The sequence below is a fragment of the Planococcus citri genome, chromosome 5 (assembly GCF_950023065.1).
Source record: "Planococcus citri chromosome 5, ihPlaCitr1.1, whole genome shotgun sequence".
Lineage (NCBI taxonomy): Eukaryota > Metazoa > Arthropoda > Insecta > Hemiptera > Pseudococcidae > Planococcus > Planococcus citri.
The window spans coordinates 39,454,031-39,470,624 of record NC_088681.1 but is presented as its reverse complement, the minus strand read 5'-3'; the positions used below and the strand labels follow the sequence as shown (position 1 = coordinate 39,470,624).

General features: G+C 35.8%; 2 protein-coding genes across 3 annotated transcripts in view; one reads left to right on the top strand and one right to left on the bottom strand.

Annotated features, from left to right (window-relative positions):
• Window positions 1-1,331: 1,331 nt before the first annotated feature.
• The window catches only part of LOC135849384 (S-adenosylhomocysteine hydrolase-like protein 1), a 58,331-nt gene continuing 43,068 nt past the window's right edge, over window positions 1,332-16,594 (bottom strand). For both annotated transcript variants that reach the window (XM_065369778.1, XM_065369780.1), the window contains 2 exons: window positions 6,317-6,372; window positions 1,332-2,974 (listed from right to left, as the gene is read on the bottom strand). In XM_065369778.1, the coding sequence (XP_065225850.1) occupies window positions 1,440-2,974; window positions 6,317-6,344 (1,563 nt within the window). In that variant the 5' untranslated portion in view covers window positions 6,345-6,372 and the 3' untranslated portion in view covers window positions 1,332-1,439. The remainder of the gene's footprint in view (window positions 2,975-6,316; window positions 6,373-16,594) is intronic.
• On the top strand, window positions 8,859-15,917 carry LOC135849379 (uncharacterized). Its single transcript, XM_065369774.1, has 18 exons — window positions 8,859-8,974; window positions 9,095-9,242; window positions 9,323-9,486; window positions 9,600-9,771; window positions 9,842-9,987; window positions 10,149-10,308; window positions 10,775-10,920; window positions 12,825-12,993; window positions 13,099-13,241; window positions 13,326-13,494; window positions 13,570-13,842; window positions 14,022-14,283; window positions 14,353-14,474; window positions 14,565-14,728; window positions 14,832-15,074; window positions 15,136-15,284; window positions 15,391-15,489; window positions 15,571-15,917. The coding sequence occupies exons 1-18, from the start codon at window positions 8,926-8,928 to the stop codon at window positions 15,670-15,672; spliced, it is 2,880 nt and encodes a 959-aa protein (XP_065225846.1). The 5' UTR covers window positions 8,859-8,925; the 3' UTR covers window positions 15,673-15,917.

The following is a 16,594-nucleotide window of genomic DNA, read 5'->3' as shown; positions in this document are numbered from 1 at the left end:
CTCGACCTGTTTAACGAGTTTATCTACATTTGAGCCGATTTCGAGAGTGACACCTCAAGAGTGGTTTTTTGACCATCTTTTTTCAAAATTAAAAAATCCAAGAAATCAAAAGGTTCCCGTTTGTGTGGAAATTTTTGAAATTCACGCGAATCGCTGTATTTTGTCCAAAACTAACCCCCCAAATCCAAATTTCACAATTTCCAGCTATTCTGGAGCCTCCAGCGAGATTTTTCAATTTCTCCAGAATATTGAATTTGCTTCAGAAGGCGTGAATATGCAGTTGGGCAGCTAAAAATCGAGTTGTGTATTATACTCGACCTGTTTAACGAGTTTATCTACATTTGAGCCGATTTCGAGAGTGACACCTCAAGAGTGGTTTTTTGACCAGCTTTTTTCAAAATTAAAAAATCCAAAAAAAATTAAAAGATGACCGTTTGTGAGGAAATTTTTGAAATTTGTGCGAATCGCTGTATTTCTTCAAGAAATTCCAGCCGTTTTGGAGCGAGAGTGACACCTCAAAAAACTACACTCTTGAGGTTTCACTCCCAAAATCGGCTCAAATGTAGATAAACTCTTTAAACAGGTCGAGTGTAATACACAACTCGACTTTTAGCTGCCCAACTGCATATTCACGCCTTCTAGAGCAAATTCAAAATTCTGGAGAAATTGAAAAATCGCACTGGAGGTTCCAGAATGGCTGGAAATGGTACAATTTGGATTTGGGTAATTAATATTAGTTTTGGGACTTATTTTGACCATTTTTACTGATCAAGTACGTACTTTTTAAAAAAAAGCGTAAATCGCCAAAAACAGTCAATTTTGAATTTTCAAAAATTCGCCAAAAATCGAAAAATGAACTTGGGCTGCTGAAAATTTGGTTTTGGGGGTTTTAGACAATGCTCTTTCCAAAAATCGCAGTCCCATTCAAATTGGAGTGTGACACCTGAGGTTCTCTTGTTAGATTTTTCTGTCTGGGAGACCCACGAAGTCATCAGAGATGGTGCTCTCGGGAGGGTTTCTGATTTTATAGCATTTTGAGTGGTATATTCAGTACTTCTGAAGGAATTTTTGATTATTTGAAAGAAAGAATTTTGACATCTGACTGATCATTCAACTTTGTCTGAGCATCAAACCTAATCAATATTCAATAGGTATTAGGTACCTACCCTTCAACTAGGTATTCATGAACAACAAAAATACCACATCTTCCACTCTGCTCGAACCTCAACATACACATAAGCATCCTCAACGCTGCCTGATTACCAAACTCGAACCTAATCAACAAGCATTGCCAAATTGTTTTCCCCCTTTCAATTTTAAAACAAAGTCTACACCATTGAAAATACACACTGTATTGAATACAGCTCACTACATCATATTAATACTGTTTAAAAATTTGCAAAAACCTCAGGTTAGCTACTACACACTCGGTAGGTATTTCAATAACGGTAATAATTAGGCTTAAATGGTCCGGCCTTGTTGAGTCCGATGTATTTCGCTTGCTCGTCGGTCAATTCGGTAAGATGAGCGTCAAAGGCGGACAAATGAAGCGTGGCCACGTATTCGTTCATTTTCTTTGGCATCAGGTAGACGTCGGATTTATAACGGCCTTCCGGAGCGCTGTAAAGCTCAATTAGACCCAAAGCTTGGGTGACAGCGGAGACAGAGATGACAAACGATGGTAAACTGCAACAGCATAAATTAACCAGTCTACCTTCAGCCAGCAAGATTATTCGTTTACCATCGGGCCATATTATTTGATCGACCTCGTGCCGGACTCGTTCCCACACCAAATCTGGGGTACGTATACTCATCACGTCGATTTCCGTATTCGAGTGACCCATGTTACAAATAATACAGCCATTTTTCATCTTCTCCATCAACGATCTAGTGATAACGTTCTTGTTGCCGGTGGCTGTTATCACTACGTCGACTTTGTGCACAACTTCGGTCAACTTGACCACTTTGAAACCCTCCATGCAGGCTTGTAGCGCGCACAATGGGTCGATTTCAGTAACGTAGACGATACATCCGAGAGCTCGCAGCGATTGCGAGCATCCTTTGCCTACCTCGCCGAATCCGCATATCACAACTTGCCTGCCACTCAGCATTATATCGGTGCATCGTTTCAGACTTTCGACAATTGATTCCCGGCTGCTGTATAAGTTATCGAATTTTGATTTGGCTATAGAATCGTTCACGTTCATGGCAGGAATAATAAGACGACCCGATTTGGATAACTGGTAGAGCCGATGTACGCCTGTAATGCTTTCCTCGACCACCCCTTTGAGCGATTTGAACAATTTGGGGTATTTTTTCAGCGTCAAGTACGTAGCGTCGCCGCCATCGTCGAGCAATATATTCGGCGTCCATGTATCGCTATGAATACACTGATCGATACACCACCAAAAATCCTCCTCGCATTCGCCCCGCCAAGCGAACACAGCGTAGCCGGCCTCGACCAAAGCGGCAGCCACTTCGTCTTGAGTGGAGAATATATTGCAAGCGCACCAACGTACTTGAGCTCCCAAATACACGAGCGTTTCGATCAGGACGGCTGTTTGAGCATTGATATGAGTACAACCGGAGATTCGAGCTCCTTTCAAAGGTTTGTCTTCGGCTGCCCGGCGACGCAATACCATCAAACCGGACATCTCTTGTTCGGCGATCTCGATTTCACGCCGGCCAATGGCGTGTTTTCGAAGGCTTCGAATACAGAAATCGGAAAAACCTTTCGAGTTGCGTTGCATTTTCTCGCGAGGCGAGGTTTCGCTTTCTTCCGAACTGCTTCCGGTGCATGAGCAATACGAATCTGTGGATGAAGTAGAGTACGAACGAGTACGGTATTTGTTCTTCTTTTTCAAAACTCCGGCGACTGGAGATACATTGTCTTTGTGAGATGATGTTATTTCAAAGTCCAGAGTTGTTGTGGCTGTTGCTGGTACTGGCGCCACTGCAACTGGTTCGCTCGTACCTGTAAATTTTAAATTTCATGTTACAACTTGGAAAAATGAAATAGGTATGCTTAATTGAGAAGCTTTAGCATAATATTGTAATATAACAAGGGACCAGGAAGATATAAAAATTAGGTAAGTATACCTATATTAACATCCTGTTTTGGTCCCAAACCTAATCCAAGAATATAAAAATTATAGTGTGCTGGGCCCATAACCCATGGTGCTGTGGATCATATATTCTGCTGCATATTTTACCACGGATGATTCTGATTTTATAATTTTGCAAGAAAGAAATGGGCCCATAACCCAGGGTTTTGTGGATTGAAATATATATTTGTAACAAAGATGTAAAACTTTGTGAGAACATGGGACTCATAAGTCATCGACTCATTGTAATCGAGGGAAATAAAATTATTGGAACATGCTGGACATTGCTGAGCCCATGACCTCTGGTTTTGTTGATCTAAGCTACATTTCGTTTCACCCACGCCTTAAATATGATGTCATGAAAAAATATAAAAATTTAATCAAGGCCATTGACCTGTCTATCTAGTTTCATAGTGCCATCTGGCCTTTAGTAAAGGTCGTTGACCCATCTCTCTGGCTTCTGATAACCATCTGGCTGATCTGGCGTCCTGTCCGGCTTTCTAAGGTCATTGACCTGTGCGTCTGGTGTCCTTTCTGGCATCCGAAGATCATTGACCTGTCTGTCTGGGTTCGGAAGGCTGCCTAGCATCTTGTCTGGCCTTCAAAGATCATTGACTTGTCTATCTCGCCTCGAAAAATAGTTGACTGTTTTGTCTGGCTTCTGAAGGCTGTCTAGCGCCCTATCTGGCCTCCGAAGGTCATTGATCTATCTGTGTGGCTTCTGAAAGCCATCGGGTTTCCAGTTTGACCTCCAAAGGTCACTGACCTTTCTGCCTGGCTTTTGAAAGAGGTCATCGTATCTAGCATCCGAATGTCCAGTAGGTCATTGACCTAACTGTGCCACTTATGAGGCTCGTCTGAAGTTCTGTCTGGGCTCAGCAAATCATTGACCTGTCTATTTGGCTTCTGAAAGCAGGACTTTCAGCAGGACATTTTTCTAGCACTTTACTTCTTTTTTTTTTGAAGGAGGAAGGGGGGGTCGATATTTTACAAATACATGTCAATTTTTCGATACATTTCCTGATTTTTTCGGGGGGGGGATTAAAAATACCGCTATCATTTCAATTTTTGCTAGCAGGGCATTTCGCAAACACTCTCCCTTTTTTTGAAGGGTGGGAGGAAGTATTAAAAATTTCACACGTACGTATAGTAAATTATTCGTTTTTTAACGCATTTGAACATTCGGATATTTCTTCAGAGAGAAGAGAGAGTCAACAATACTGATACCATTTCCATTTCTTGTATTTCTGGAGTTTCAAATTTTTAAAGCACCCTAATGAAATTTCCATAATGGGTACTGTTTCAACGTTGGTACTTATTTTGTCTTCTTAAAAATGCGACTTTGAGAGATTAGCAGTTTCGAATATCAAAACGAGGACTTATATCATAGTCTTTTTCAATCAATATAATAAAAATAAAATGTAATTTTGTTACCTATTTAAAAATTATTAATCCTTAACAGAGAAAAGAAAACACTCAGCGTGAGAAGACCGACTTTTCTTCAAATGCAAATCTTTTACGAACAAATGGAGTCACTTTTTTGAAACATTTGTATAGCAATTGATCTGTTTACAATAGAATCGAATCATTCACAATCGATTAGCGATTGAACAAATTTGATTGATTTTAAGATGAATCACTCGCGAACGAATTGATTAATAGTTGGTGAATCATTCGCGAACGAATTGAATAATTTTTGGTGAATCATTCGCGAATGACTTGATTCGTATAAGTGTTTAATTCGCGAACGAATCAATTCTGTTTACTTGATTTTTGTTGAATCATTCACCAACGAATTGAATAATTTTTGGTGAATCATTCGCGAATGAATTGATTTGTACAAGTGACTCGTTCGCGAATGAATCGATTCATTTACTTGATTTTTCGTGAATCATTCACGAACGAATTGAATAATTTTTGGTGAATCATTTGCGAATGAATTGATTTGTACAAGTGACTCGTTCGCGAACGAATCGATTCTGTTAACTTGATTTTTGTTGAATCATTCACGAACGAATTGAATAATTTTTGGTGAATCATTCGCGAATGAATTGAACAATTTTTGGCGAATCATTTGCGAACGAACTGATTCGTACAAGTGACTCGTTCGCGAACGAATCGATTCTGTTTACTTGATTTTTCGTGAACCATTCACGATCAAATTGAATAATTTTTGGTGAATCATTCGCGAATGACTTGATTCGTATAAGTGTTTAATTCGCGAATGAATCGATTCATTTACTTGAATGATTTTTCGTGAATCATTCACGAACGAATTGAATAATTTTTGGTGTAACATTCATGAACGAATTGATTCATAAATTGAAGAATTGATCAATTCGTTCGCGAATGGTTCTTTCAAAAAATTTATAAATTCGTTTATGAATGATTCTCTTGAGTAAATGAATTAATACTCTCACGAACAATTCACTGTGAATTGAATCAATTTACATACTTATACGTAAACAATTTGTTTGAAAACGATCCACGTGGTGGAGGCTTTGTGAGATTTCAAGTTTCATCGAAATCGGTTCAGCCGTTTTCTAAGTAATGAGTAATGATTTTTTTTTAAATTTGAAAAACAAATTTGTCGCTCGATAAACTTGGAAGCTTTGAGCTTTTGGAACGTGATGATGATGATGATTTCGAAGTATCCGGTTGGTAGCCTAATTGTGAAATTTCAAATTTGATCAAAATCGCGGTTCAGCCGTTCCTTAGAAATTCACACTTTAATGAATTTTGTGCAAGGTAACCCCATGAAAATTTCCAAAAGCTCAATTTTGTTTGCGATAACGCTCGAAAGCTGCAAAGTTTTGGACCATGGTGATTGTGTTTCCAATTTTAGGAACGGTGATGGGCTTGTGAGATTTCAAGCTTCATAAAAATTGATTCAGTCGTGCATCAGCGTACTTAATTATTCAAGTAAAAGTGAAAAATGTTGAAAAACAAATTTGTCGCTTGATAAACTTGAAAACTTTGAGGTTTTGAAACATGATGAGGATGACGAAATGTGGCGCTCTGCGACTTTCGTTTCAACATTTTTCTATATCTATCAGCGCAATTTGAAAAATTATTGTCGAAATACCAAAATGTAAACCACATAATTTTTGTTCTAAACCTAGACCAAATATTAAGTATAGGTACCTAAGATACCAACAAAAAAAAATTGTAGCACAGATTTACGCAACATTTTAACAAATTCCATTACTCACTTGCAAGTTCACTCAATTCGCAATTCATTTTGATCGTTCTCGTCCTCTGGCACAGTCTGTGAAACAAAAAACAAAAAAAAATTAATACTCGTAAAATGCTATCTACTCTTGAAAGTACTACAGTTCTTTATAAATTACAGGCACAAACAGTTGCAATAGCTTACGTTAAATCATGAACAAAAAAAAAAAGGAAACATTGTCATGTTGTAGTATTCCAGTGACATTAATAGCTATGTTGATGTACCTAGGTATTCCCTGAAGGGATCTGAGCAAGTGAACAGGATAAAGTTACGCTCGCGTTGACTGCGGATAGCATCGTTTTAAATTGATATCACTTTAAAAGCCTTTAACTATAATTATTATGCTATTTTTCACCATTTTTTGTACCTATAATATCTTTTCTTCTTCAATACCCTACTACTTCTAAGTAAAACCATACCTATTCAATAGGAAAATTTCTTCATGTACATTTTTATTCATACCTATTCAATTTATACGCAAAATTTTCAGAAAAAAGAAGACAATACATTTTGAATATCTTCAAATAACGTACGAAACATAATCAAGTATACAAAGAATAAAATAGGAATCCAAACGTAGGTAACGTATACCTAAACAAAAAAAAACAGCCATAATTTGTTTTCGCGTCGCCATCCATCCCCAATGACGTCAACGTGCTTAAAATACCGGTAAAAGGTATCAGCAGCTTTTCGATTGGTTTAATTAAATCGAACAAGTTAATTAAAATTTGCTTCGGTGCTTCTACTAAAGCTCCAAAACTGCTGATAAATCAGCTTTTAAAATTCAAATTTGTACATACCACAAAAGCCATACCATCTACCTACCTAGTAATCATTTACCTTGAAAACGTGATCGGAGACTGAGGACAAGATCGATACACAGGTGGGACATATCAGGGAAAGGGGAATAGACATTTTTATTCTATTTTTAAAAAAACAAGTAATAAAAGCAACGAACGCCCCAAAAAGCTGTGATAACCGTAGACAATATATGCAAATGTACATAAAAATAGATACCTGCGTTTTAATTTAAATAAAGAGCCATTCCCTTACGAGTATAAAGTAGATAGGTATTCTGACGCAGGAAAATTGAAAATAGCAGGTAAGTAGTACCTACTCGAGGTAATAACGATGAAAATGTATAAATAGGTATACTCGTATGTAGGTGAATTGTTGAACGAAACTCTTGAAATTTGCCAGCTTTTGTAGTACCTACGAAGATCTCTCAATTTAATGGATTGGCCAATTTCTTTCATTCTTTTCTTTTTTTCGGCCACGTTCCTGTTTTGAATAACTTTTCGAGGGTTGGAGTTGGAAGTTTTGAATATTTAATGTAGCAATACACATTCGAAGGAATTCATTTCACAATTCGTCCAAGTTGCTGTTTTCTACGTGAGTTGAAGCGTTAACACGAACAATATGCCAAGTTGAAGGAAAACGTCACGTTTTGTATTTAATGGCGAAGGCGAAGGCGAAAATAGTCCTTTTTATTAGAACAGACTTTCCTACGGATTCAACGTATTGGAAAATTTTGATAAAGGCGAAAACTGAATCAGACAATCGCGATACGGAATACCTACTTATATATTTTTATAACAGTGAATCCACTCCTGGGATCGAAAGAAAGGTGCCCTGGGAACAATGATGTTTTTTCTCCTCTTTGAATTTTTTAACAGACGAAAAAGATATCTGTACCTATATAATAATAATACAAAGGGTACACGTAGCCTTAGAATACAAAACTCCCCCTGCCTCCTCCTTTCTTCCACGTCATTCTGTCCAAAGTATGTATCTTGACCCGAAGTAAAAAAAAAAATCTTGCGTATTCGCGTGCATAGTGTATAATGAAAATCATGTCGTAATTATTCATCGCTTTTTCTTTATATACAACAGTCATTATTATTTATAACATAGAGTCGTGAATTTTATTGCGCCATGTTTTATCTGCTTAAAGCTCTAAAGCATTTTATACTTACACGCGGAATGACGAGTCTTTTATAAAATTGTTTTTTGAACGAGCATTTTTAATTAGAGAAAACGTTGCTTGTTTTCCTGCCGTTATTTTTTCCAAGACTTTTTTTTCTCGGTTTTTCGACGTCTTCTTAATTGAGATTTTAAAGATTTTTCTCGAAATGAAATCAAATTTAGGTGTCTGTGGTTTAAGCTAAGAGGAGGGTAAGATGAAAAAACCGAACTGATATTTGAACTCAGCGACCTCAAATACCTAACAAAATGATATGTCACAGATTATTCGTTTCCTATCGAATATTTAAACGATGACTATGAGTAAAGAGGGCCTACCTATAGATATTTTGAGAAAAACCACAAAACATTGACTTGAAATTTTACGTCATTGAAGATTATTTAAACGCTAGCAAAAATTACACCAACGGGTTTTACAAAATTAAGCTTATAAACACGTACCTAGCTACCTGCCTAGTTAGGTAGTCAATATTGATTTCAAAGACCCTCCGGTTCTTAAACCTGTTAGTGTGCAAAAATATCCCTCCCCCACCTCATCAATGTCTACTAAACACATCTGTTAATGACGTCTCTCATAATACTGCGAGTGTTAGAACAGACAGCATTATGTTATTCAACGCTATATTTATCATCGGGACGTTTATTTTCATAAAAGGTACGTAATAACGAGCTTATTATACTTAATTATTACAAACAGGTGGGTAATGTCCAAGTAGGTATTATTATCGTAATTGATGACAAAATAGGTTACCTAATTTTATAAATTTTTCGGAAGCTGATGCTGCCAATTACATAGGATGCTACGAAACGACACTAAATTCAAAATTATTATATCAACATGTAAAAATAGATGATAAGTTGACCCCAAATAGCTGCTTAGATGTGTGTCGATTGAAGAATTGGCCATATGCTGGACTGCAAGAGTAAAATAAATTTTTGAGTTTCACTAAATTTAAAAAAAAAAGAACTGACGAGTTATAAACTTCTTAATTATCTTTACCAGGAATGTATGTCGATGCGGTCAGAATAAACCACCCGAGTTGGTCAAATTGAGTGATAAGGATTGCGATCATCCTTGTCCAGGAGATGGAAATGCCAAATGTGGAAGGGTACAAACTGCACGTGGATCCATTAATGCAAGTTCTATTTATGAAACTGGCATAATCGGTGAGTCTGCAAGGAGAGCAAATCTCTAATACAATTTTCTTTGACGAACAACATTCCTACTACCTATATGGGAATTTTCAACATCTTCAATCTATTTTTATGCTCTTTTCAAGCTCCTGGCCAGAATATCAGCTCAGCGAGCATTTTTCTAGGATGCTACAAGAACGCAACCTCAACGCCAATCAGCCTATATGGCCCACAAGAAGAATTCTCCGAAACTAATTCACCAATTCGATGTCACGAACGTTGTTATCAGCAAGGATTCAGATATTTTACATTATCTGGGTACATTATTATGCGAACTATTCAAAGCCACAAGAAAATGAAAGATATTGAAACACTTTTAATCTTGCAGAGACGATTGTACCTGCGGCGATGACTTGCCATTGGAAGGATTAGCACCCTCTTATGGGGATCATTGTGGCAAGAAATGTAAAGGGGATAAAAATGAATACTGCGGATCGGCGTTCGAACTGAGTTTTTACGCTACAGGAATTCCAAGTGAGTTTATTGATAATTGAAAATATGACCTTCAGTCCTTCACATAGGTAAGGTACCTAGTATGTTTTCTGGCTATCAATTATGCTCACAAATAAATCGGTTACTCCATCATTATTGAACTTATCTAACTGTATTTTATTTAAAATGTTTTTTTCTTGTAGACATTCCCGAATATGGAAGATTTGTTGGGTGTTTCAAAAATACAAAAGTTGATGATATAAAGCCAGAAGTCAAACTGGACCTGCCTCAGTCAAATTCTAATCAACGTTGTTTGAATATCTGTGATCAAAAGGGATTCTCATATGCTGCAGTGCAAAGCGGGTAGGAAATATTTTTTAAAACATTGAGTTCGAATTTCAATTCCGTTTCTCGATCTGATCCTCTCATTCGCTCGTGACTCCAAATTTCAAGTCAAAATATCGAAAAATTCCGATTAAAATGAATTTTTCAACGTTTCAAAAAGCTTGTAAGGTAAAAATAATGCAACTTTTTGAGATTAGCGTCATTTTCCTTACCAACTTGGTCCAATCGACTCTGAAAAATTGAATTTTAGCGGGAAAAGACTGATTTAAAAAAAAAAAAAAAAAAAATATGACTGAGACGAATGTGAAACTCACTAAAAATAATTCCAGAAGCTTCTTCCCCCCCCCCATCCTCGAGTAAGTTCTATACGAATCATTTCTGAAATTTCGTCTCTTTTCGCTTCTCTCAACCTATAAAGTTTCGCTGCAGTTGAAAAATAATCAACAGAGTTTTTTTTTCAACATTTTTTTTGTTGTTTTTTTAGCACATTATGCTTATGTATGAACCAACCTCCAAATTCAATATTACGGAAGAACGATTTAGTCTGTGAAAAAGAAGATTGCTCGGGTGAAATTACAAAAAAATGTGGATCTGAAGACAGTATGAAAGTATTCAAAACACGACGCGCAGGTAAGACACGTTAACGAGACTACATAGGTACCTATTTAAATTCCGAAGTTGAACGCATTCCTACAAGTTTCCAATAGGAAGGTATCCCAACATGTCAAAAATGTTGGACTAGATTAAGACAAACGGAGGAGTATCTAAAAATATACCATGCTGCCAAATTTCAGGTTCTAAATTTCAATTTTCCATTTTTACATAGGAATTTTCAAAAATTCGAATTTGCTCCATTTACAAACTCAAAATTTCATCAAATTGTGGTACATAGAAAGCTGAAATTTAGTTTCAGATGTTCCAGTTTTGAAAAAATTTCCGTGAAAAAGGCCAAAATGAAATTCAACGCTTATAAACTTGGATATACTTTTTTTGTGGCCCTCATCTCGATTGATTCGTGGAAAAATTTTCAAAATCAGAAAACTTTATGTAGCAATTAGGAATTTTCCAAAAATTGCTGATTTGGTTTGAAACCTGTTTTTGACCTCTTTGAAACTACCAAAAAATTTGTGAATTTTCCCAAAAAAAATCGCTCTGCCTTACTAAAATATTCAGAGAAACTGCTGGAGACTCCGCAGCAGGTCAAAAGAACCACCATTAGATAAGGAAGGTCAAAAATATGGTAGATGTAGGTTTTCATGCTCAATGCACTCGTAAACAGCAAATTTTTCTTTTTTTTCGAAGAAAATTGCGAAAATTTTGGTTTTTAATTGGCAGACTCAAATTTTAAAAAATTGAGACTAATTCAAAGGAAAAGGTCAGAAAGACAGTACTGAATATCATTTTGAATCCCTTTTATGACAATTTTTTTTTAATTGGAAAATTCATAAATATGTTGGAGGATCCAGAATAGATAAAAAGGACAACCGAAAAATTACAACTTCAAAATTCAATTTGATTAGATTTAGAGTTTTTCATGGAAAATGTCTTGAATTTTAGTTTTCAAAAATTCACCAAAAATATAAGATTGCAAAAATTTTTTTGTCTGTTGAGATATTTGTACCTACTTCCCCTGTAAAAATCAAATGGGGGGCAGTAGATAATCACATCTGATGAAAATGAGAGAGAGAGAAAATCTATGGTTAACAATTTTGCTGAAAATGCAATATACCTACTCAAAGTGGAATTTGAGTTGATATTAACGTTGATATTAACGTAGGCTTGAATTTTAGCCCTTTTAGATCATCCGAAAAGGGAGCCAGGGGTTCCCAAAATTACGTTATTACATTTTTAAAATAAAAATTATAAAACATAGAAAAATTAAAAAAATGCACATTTCACTAAGAAAAAAGGTTTGAAAAAATGTCAAAAAATGTCCACGAATGACCCTTGGTACCTAGTATTTAGTCTCCCAGCTACGTTTTGAAACCCCCCCCCCCACCTCTCCAACGGTACAAATTCTTGAAAGAAGTGTCGATTTAAAAAAACCTTCCCAAAAACCTCATCATTCCTCGAAGATTTACCGACCGAGAAATAAAATCTGTCCAAAATAGAGAATGAATCACGCAAAAACCTATTTAAAAGCATAAAAATCGTAAAAATCTTTTCAAAATTGATGAGAAGCTGCAGTAAAAATCTTGTTTCGTGTTAATTTTGACCAAAAGTTGAATTGATATTTCACCTCATCATAAAATCCAAGCTCATTAGAAGGTGAAAAATGATGATAATGCAAGAAAATCAAACTAAAAACGAACTCCATTCAGAAATTTACAAGAGTACAGAGCGAAAAAAAAACAAGAGAAAATAATTGGAACTGGTCAGATCTGATTAAATCCAACAGAAGAAGCCTTATTGGATCTGATCAGACCTGATTGATCAGGACAAATCAGATCTGATCGGATTCGGATATTTTACAGGGGTTGTCAAAGTTGAAAATTTGTACATCGAATAATCCGCCCAATTTGCTCGTGTCTTAGGAAACGCTCAAGAGATAAAACATCGTTACGTGGGTTGCTTCAAAGACCAACACGATTATCGAGATTTACACGAACTCAGAATAGTCGGATTCCATAAGCTTATGACTATTGAACTTTGCATAGAAACCTGCAAACTCAAAGGCTATGCTTTTTCAAGCTTAGTAATCGGGTGAGTTTCGAGTACCTACTAACTACTATTATTGTGGCACCACCTTTAACCTAAGCATGTGTGCAAAAAAGAGTTTAGATTATATGGAGATATCGATGATTTCAGATCACAATGTGTCTGCAGTCAACTATTCCCATCAGTAAATGAAAAAGTGAGCTCAGACGACTGTAGATATCCTTGCGAGGGTAATAAAAAAGAGAAATGTGGAGGACGTGATATAAGAGCGGTGTATAATAATGGTTTACCTTGTGAGTATTTTCCTTCTTTAGGAACATACCTACTGGTACATTTAAAATAGAATACTTAATGCAAAAATAAACTTCTCGTTGTAGATCCTCGAAGCTACTCTCAATACTTTTATTTGGGCTGTTACGAGGATATCGAGGAAGAAAAACTCGTTACGAATAAAGCGATGAAAGTACAGCTGAATAATTTATCGCCTACAATTTGCCATAGACATTGCTTAAAATTAGGATTCAAGTTTTTTGGATTGACATTACAGTGAGAAAGATCTACCAATTTTACCATAGATCTGCCAATTATACGTTTAAATGAAATGATAACATTTTTGTCTAGGCCAAAGGTTTGCTTCTGTAGTGATGAACAACCACCAGAGGATCTCAGATATACAGATAGTTTCAAATCGGAGTGCCCAGCAAAATACAGGTATGTTATTTTCAGCACAGGACTAGTCTATTTGGATCCAGATCAGACCTACAAAGGATGCTTCAGAGTTGACAAAACTATGCTGAATAAACAAATATTCTACGCTTTGAAAACACTGACTCCGAAAAGATGCTTAATGCTGTGTGATATGTTGGGCTACCTGTATTCAGCAGTAAATCAGGGGTATGCTAATTAATGAAAGCTGATTTTAAAGGAATCGGGGATAGCTTGACGGATGAGACAATATTTTTAAAAAATGAACTAAAATTTCATCCGCCAGATTACCCCACGATTCAAAGGATTAAAAATTAAATAGATTTTTTGCCAAATTTTTCAACACGAATAAATTTCAATCATTTCAGTTGGGACTGCCATTGTGGAAACACATTCTCCGATGGAATCCCACAAGCCAATGAAGAAAAATGTGATATCAGATGTCCCGGTGATTCGTTGCAGACTTGTGGTGGTTCTGAGTCTCACATGAAAGTTTATCGTACCTCTGTGACGAATGTTTTTGAAGAACCTAAGATAGATGTACCAGCAGAAAAATTAGGTTTTTCGGAAACCTTTAATATTTTAGATCCGTCAGTTTGGTCTTACACTATAAAAATGCCTCAAGACCCGGTAACTTCATAAAAATATACCTTTCAACATTAATTTCACGTTGAAATAACCTCGGTTGATTAATTTCAGGATTACGAATTTGTGACCTACGATAAATCGGATCAAGTGGTTTACTTGAAACAAAATAAATTATTCATTAAACCGAAGATACAATCTGAAAATTACGTAGGAGGTGCAGTGACATTAAAAGAGTAAGAAATTTCATTACTCTTATGAGCAGGTATAGGTACCTACCTATACGAATAATGGACATAATTTCTTTTTATTTTGACTATAAACAGCTGCACAGGAAAACCAGGAATCGAATGCACCAAAAAAGCGGCTAATTACTACATCCTCCCACCGGTCCTGTCTGGTCAAATAAACACCAACAACAGCTTTTCTTTTAAATATGGAAAAATTGATATTCGAGCCAAATTACCCATCGGTGACTGGATAGTTCCAGGTGCGTCACTTGATCATGGCATAAAATTAAATCAAATAATTATGTAAAAATCCTCCAGTTCGATGAGCTTTTATTTGAAGATCGAATAAATTCAATTTTCTAGAAATATGGCTGATGCCAAAGAAAAACGAATACGGCGACTATTATCAATCTGGTCAAATTCGAATTGCAATGATACGAGGAAATAATCAATTCGAATGTTCTAATAACGACTTCGGGCATAAACGTTTAGAAATGGGAGTGTATCTTGGACCTGAATTCGATGTGAAAAGCAAAGTATTTTACAAAATGGCTCCCGAAAGTTGGACTAAAGAATACCACAATTACACCGTTATCTGGAGTGCAGGTAAAATTTAAATAGCTATTTTTAAAAGGTGAAACATTTTAGATTGTTTTGATTTTTGCAGATAAGATTTCCTTCCTAGTGGATGGTGAGGAATTGGGCACAATACAGCCCGGACCTCTTCAAACAATTCGAGATATCGTTGGTTTACCCAAAGAATCTGAATACATTTACAGCGGTTCATCGAGCAAGTTGGCCCCATTCGATAAAGAAGTAATTATAAGATCTTTAATTTAGAATATTACACCAAATTATTATGTAGGTAGGTACGTAAATAGGTGTTTGAAATTCTCAAATTCGTGCATTTTTCCCATTTCAGTTCTACATCAGTTTAGGCCTATCCGTTGGTGGCTTGTCCAATTTCCCCGATACTTGTACATCGAATCCCAAAAAACCATGGGCCAATACTTCGCCTAAGGTAAAACACTATCCAAGATACATGCTCGAACTTACAATTGCACCTCAAGTTTATATCATTCATATTCATTTTTTTTAATAGGCCATGTTGAACTTCTGGCAAGGCAGAAATCAATGGAAAAATACCTGGAAAGATGAAGACTCTGCTTTAAAAGTTGAAAGTGTCAATGTGGGTGCACTTTAGAAAGTCATGGAAATATTTAAAGATGAGTTGATGCAAAATTTCAGATCTGAATTTATCAAATTTTGAATAAGTAGGTAGATACACCTGCAGCATTTTTCAATTAGCTCCAAATGTAAATTTTTTGGTAGATCTGATTGGATCCGAATCCTCGTCAAAACAAAATGTTGAATAAATATCTATTAATTTTATAAATCTATATTCCTGTATGTGATATTTTAATGAAATAAAATGAAATCAGATCTCAAGTGTTGACAAAAGTAGACAGTAATTTTTATGCATTTAGAGCCTCAGAGGTACCCTATGCATCTTAATATTTGTGTTCGTAGAGATTTTTTTTTTTTTTTGTAATCTTCCAATAAGCCTCCAAAGTTGAGGAAATCAAAAAATTAAACAAAAGAGAAATCGGTGAGAATTTTTCAAAAATCTTGAATTTTGACGTCAGAAGTCCTCGAAATGACTCCTTTACCAGAAAACATCTTTCCAATTCCCTCCGAAATTTTGGTTCTTCTGAATGGAGCCCTCCCTCGATACAAAAAAAAAAATCAGTTACCTACCTGAAAATATTTTCAATCAATTTTTATTTTTGAATTATGTAAAAACCACCATGAATAGCTCTTTTCAAGGAGAACCCTCCGTTAGTTTTCTAGAAAGTGATTGTCCTTTTGCACGGAGCCCCTTCCCCTCTCCCTCTACACTGATAAAAAAATATAAAAAATAAAATAAAGGACATTTTTCAAAAATTCTTCTGAAGAGTGGGAGAGGTTTATTCTTGAAAAAGCAATTTGTACTTGAAGAAACTCGGATGCATAAATCTGAGAATTTTCAAAAAAAAAAAATTGAAAGCAGTCAAGTATTTGGAAGAGTTTTGACGCAGAACTTGGATTAATTGTTGAAAAATTTTCATCGAGTATTGTTCTACATC

Bases quoted from the DNA above. Each gene is read 5' to 3' on its own strand.
- LOC135849379 (XM_065369774.1), top strand. From the start codon at position 8,926: ATGTTATTCAACGCTATATTTATCATCGGGACGTTTATTTTCATAAAA. The intron at 9,487-9,599 runs GTGAGTCTGCAA...GCTCTTTTCAAG, and splicing joins TTATGAAACTGGCATAATCG to CTCCTGGCCAGAATATCAGC. The intron at 13,495-13,569 runs GTGAGAAAGATC...ATTTTTGTCTAG, and splicing joins TTTTTTGGATTGACATTACA to GCCAAAGGTTTGCTTCTGTA.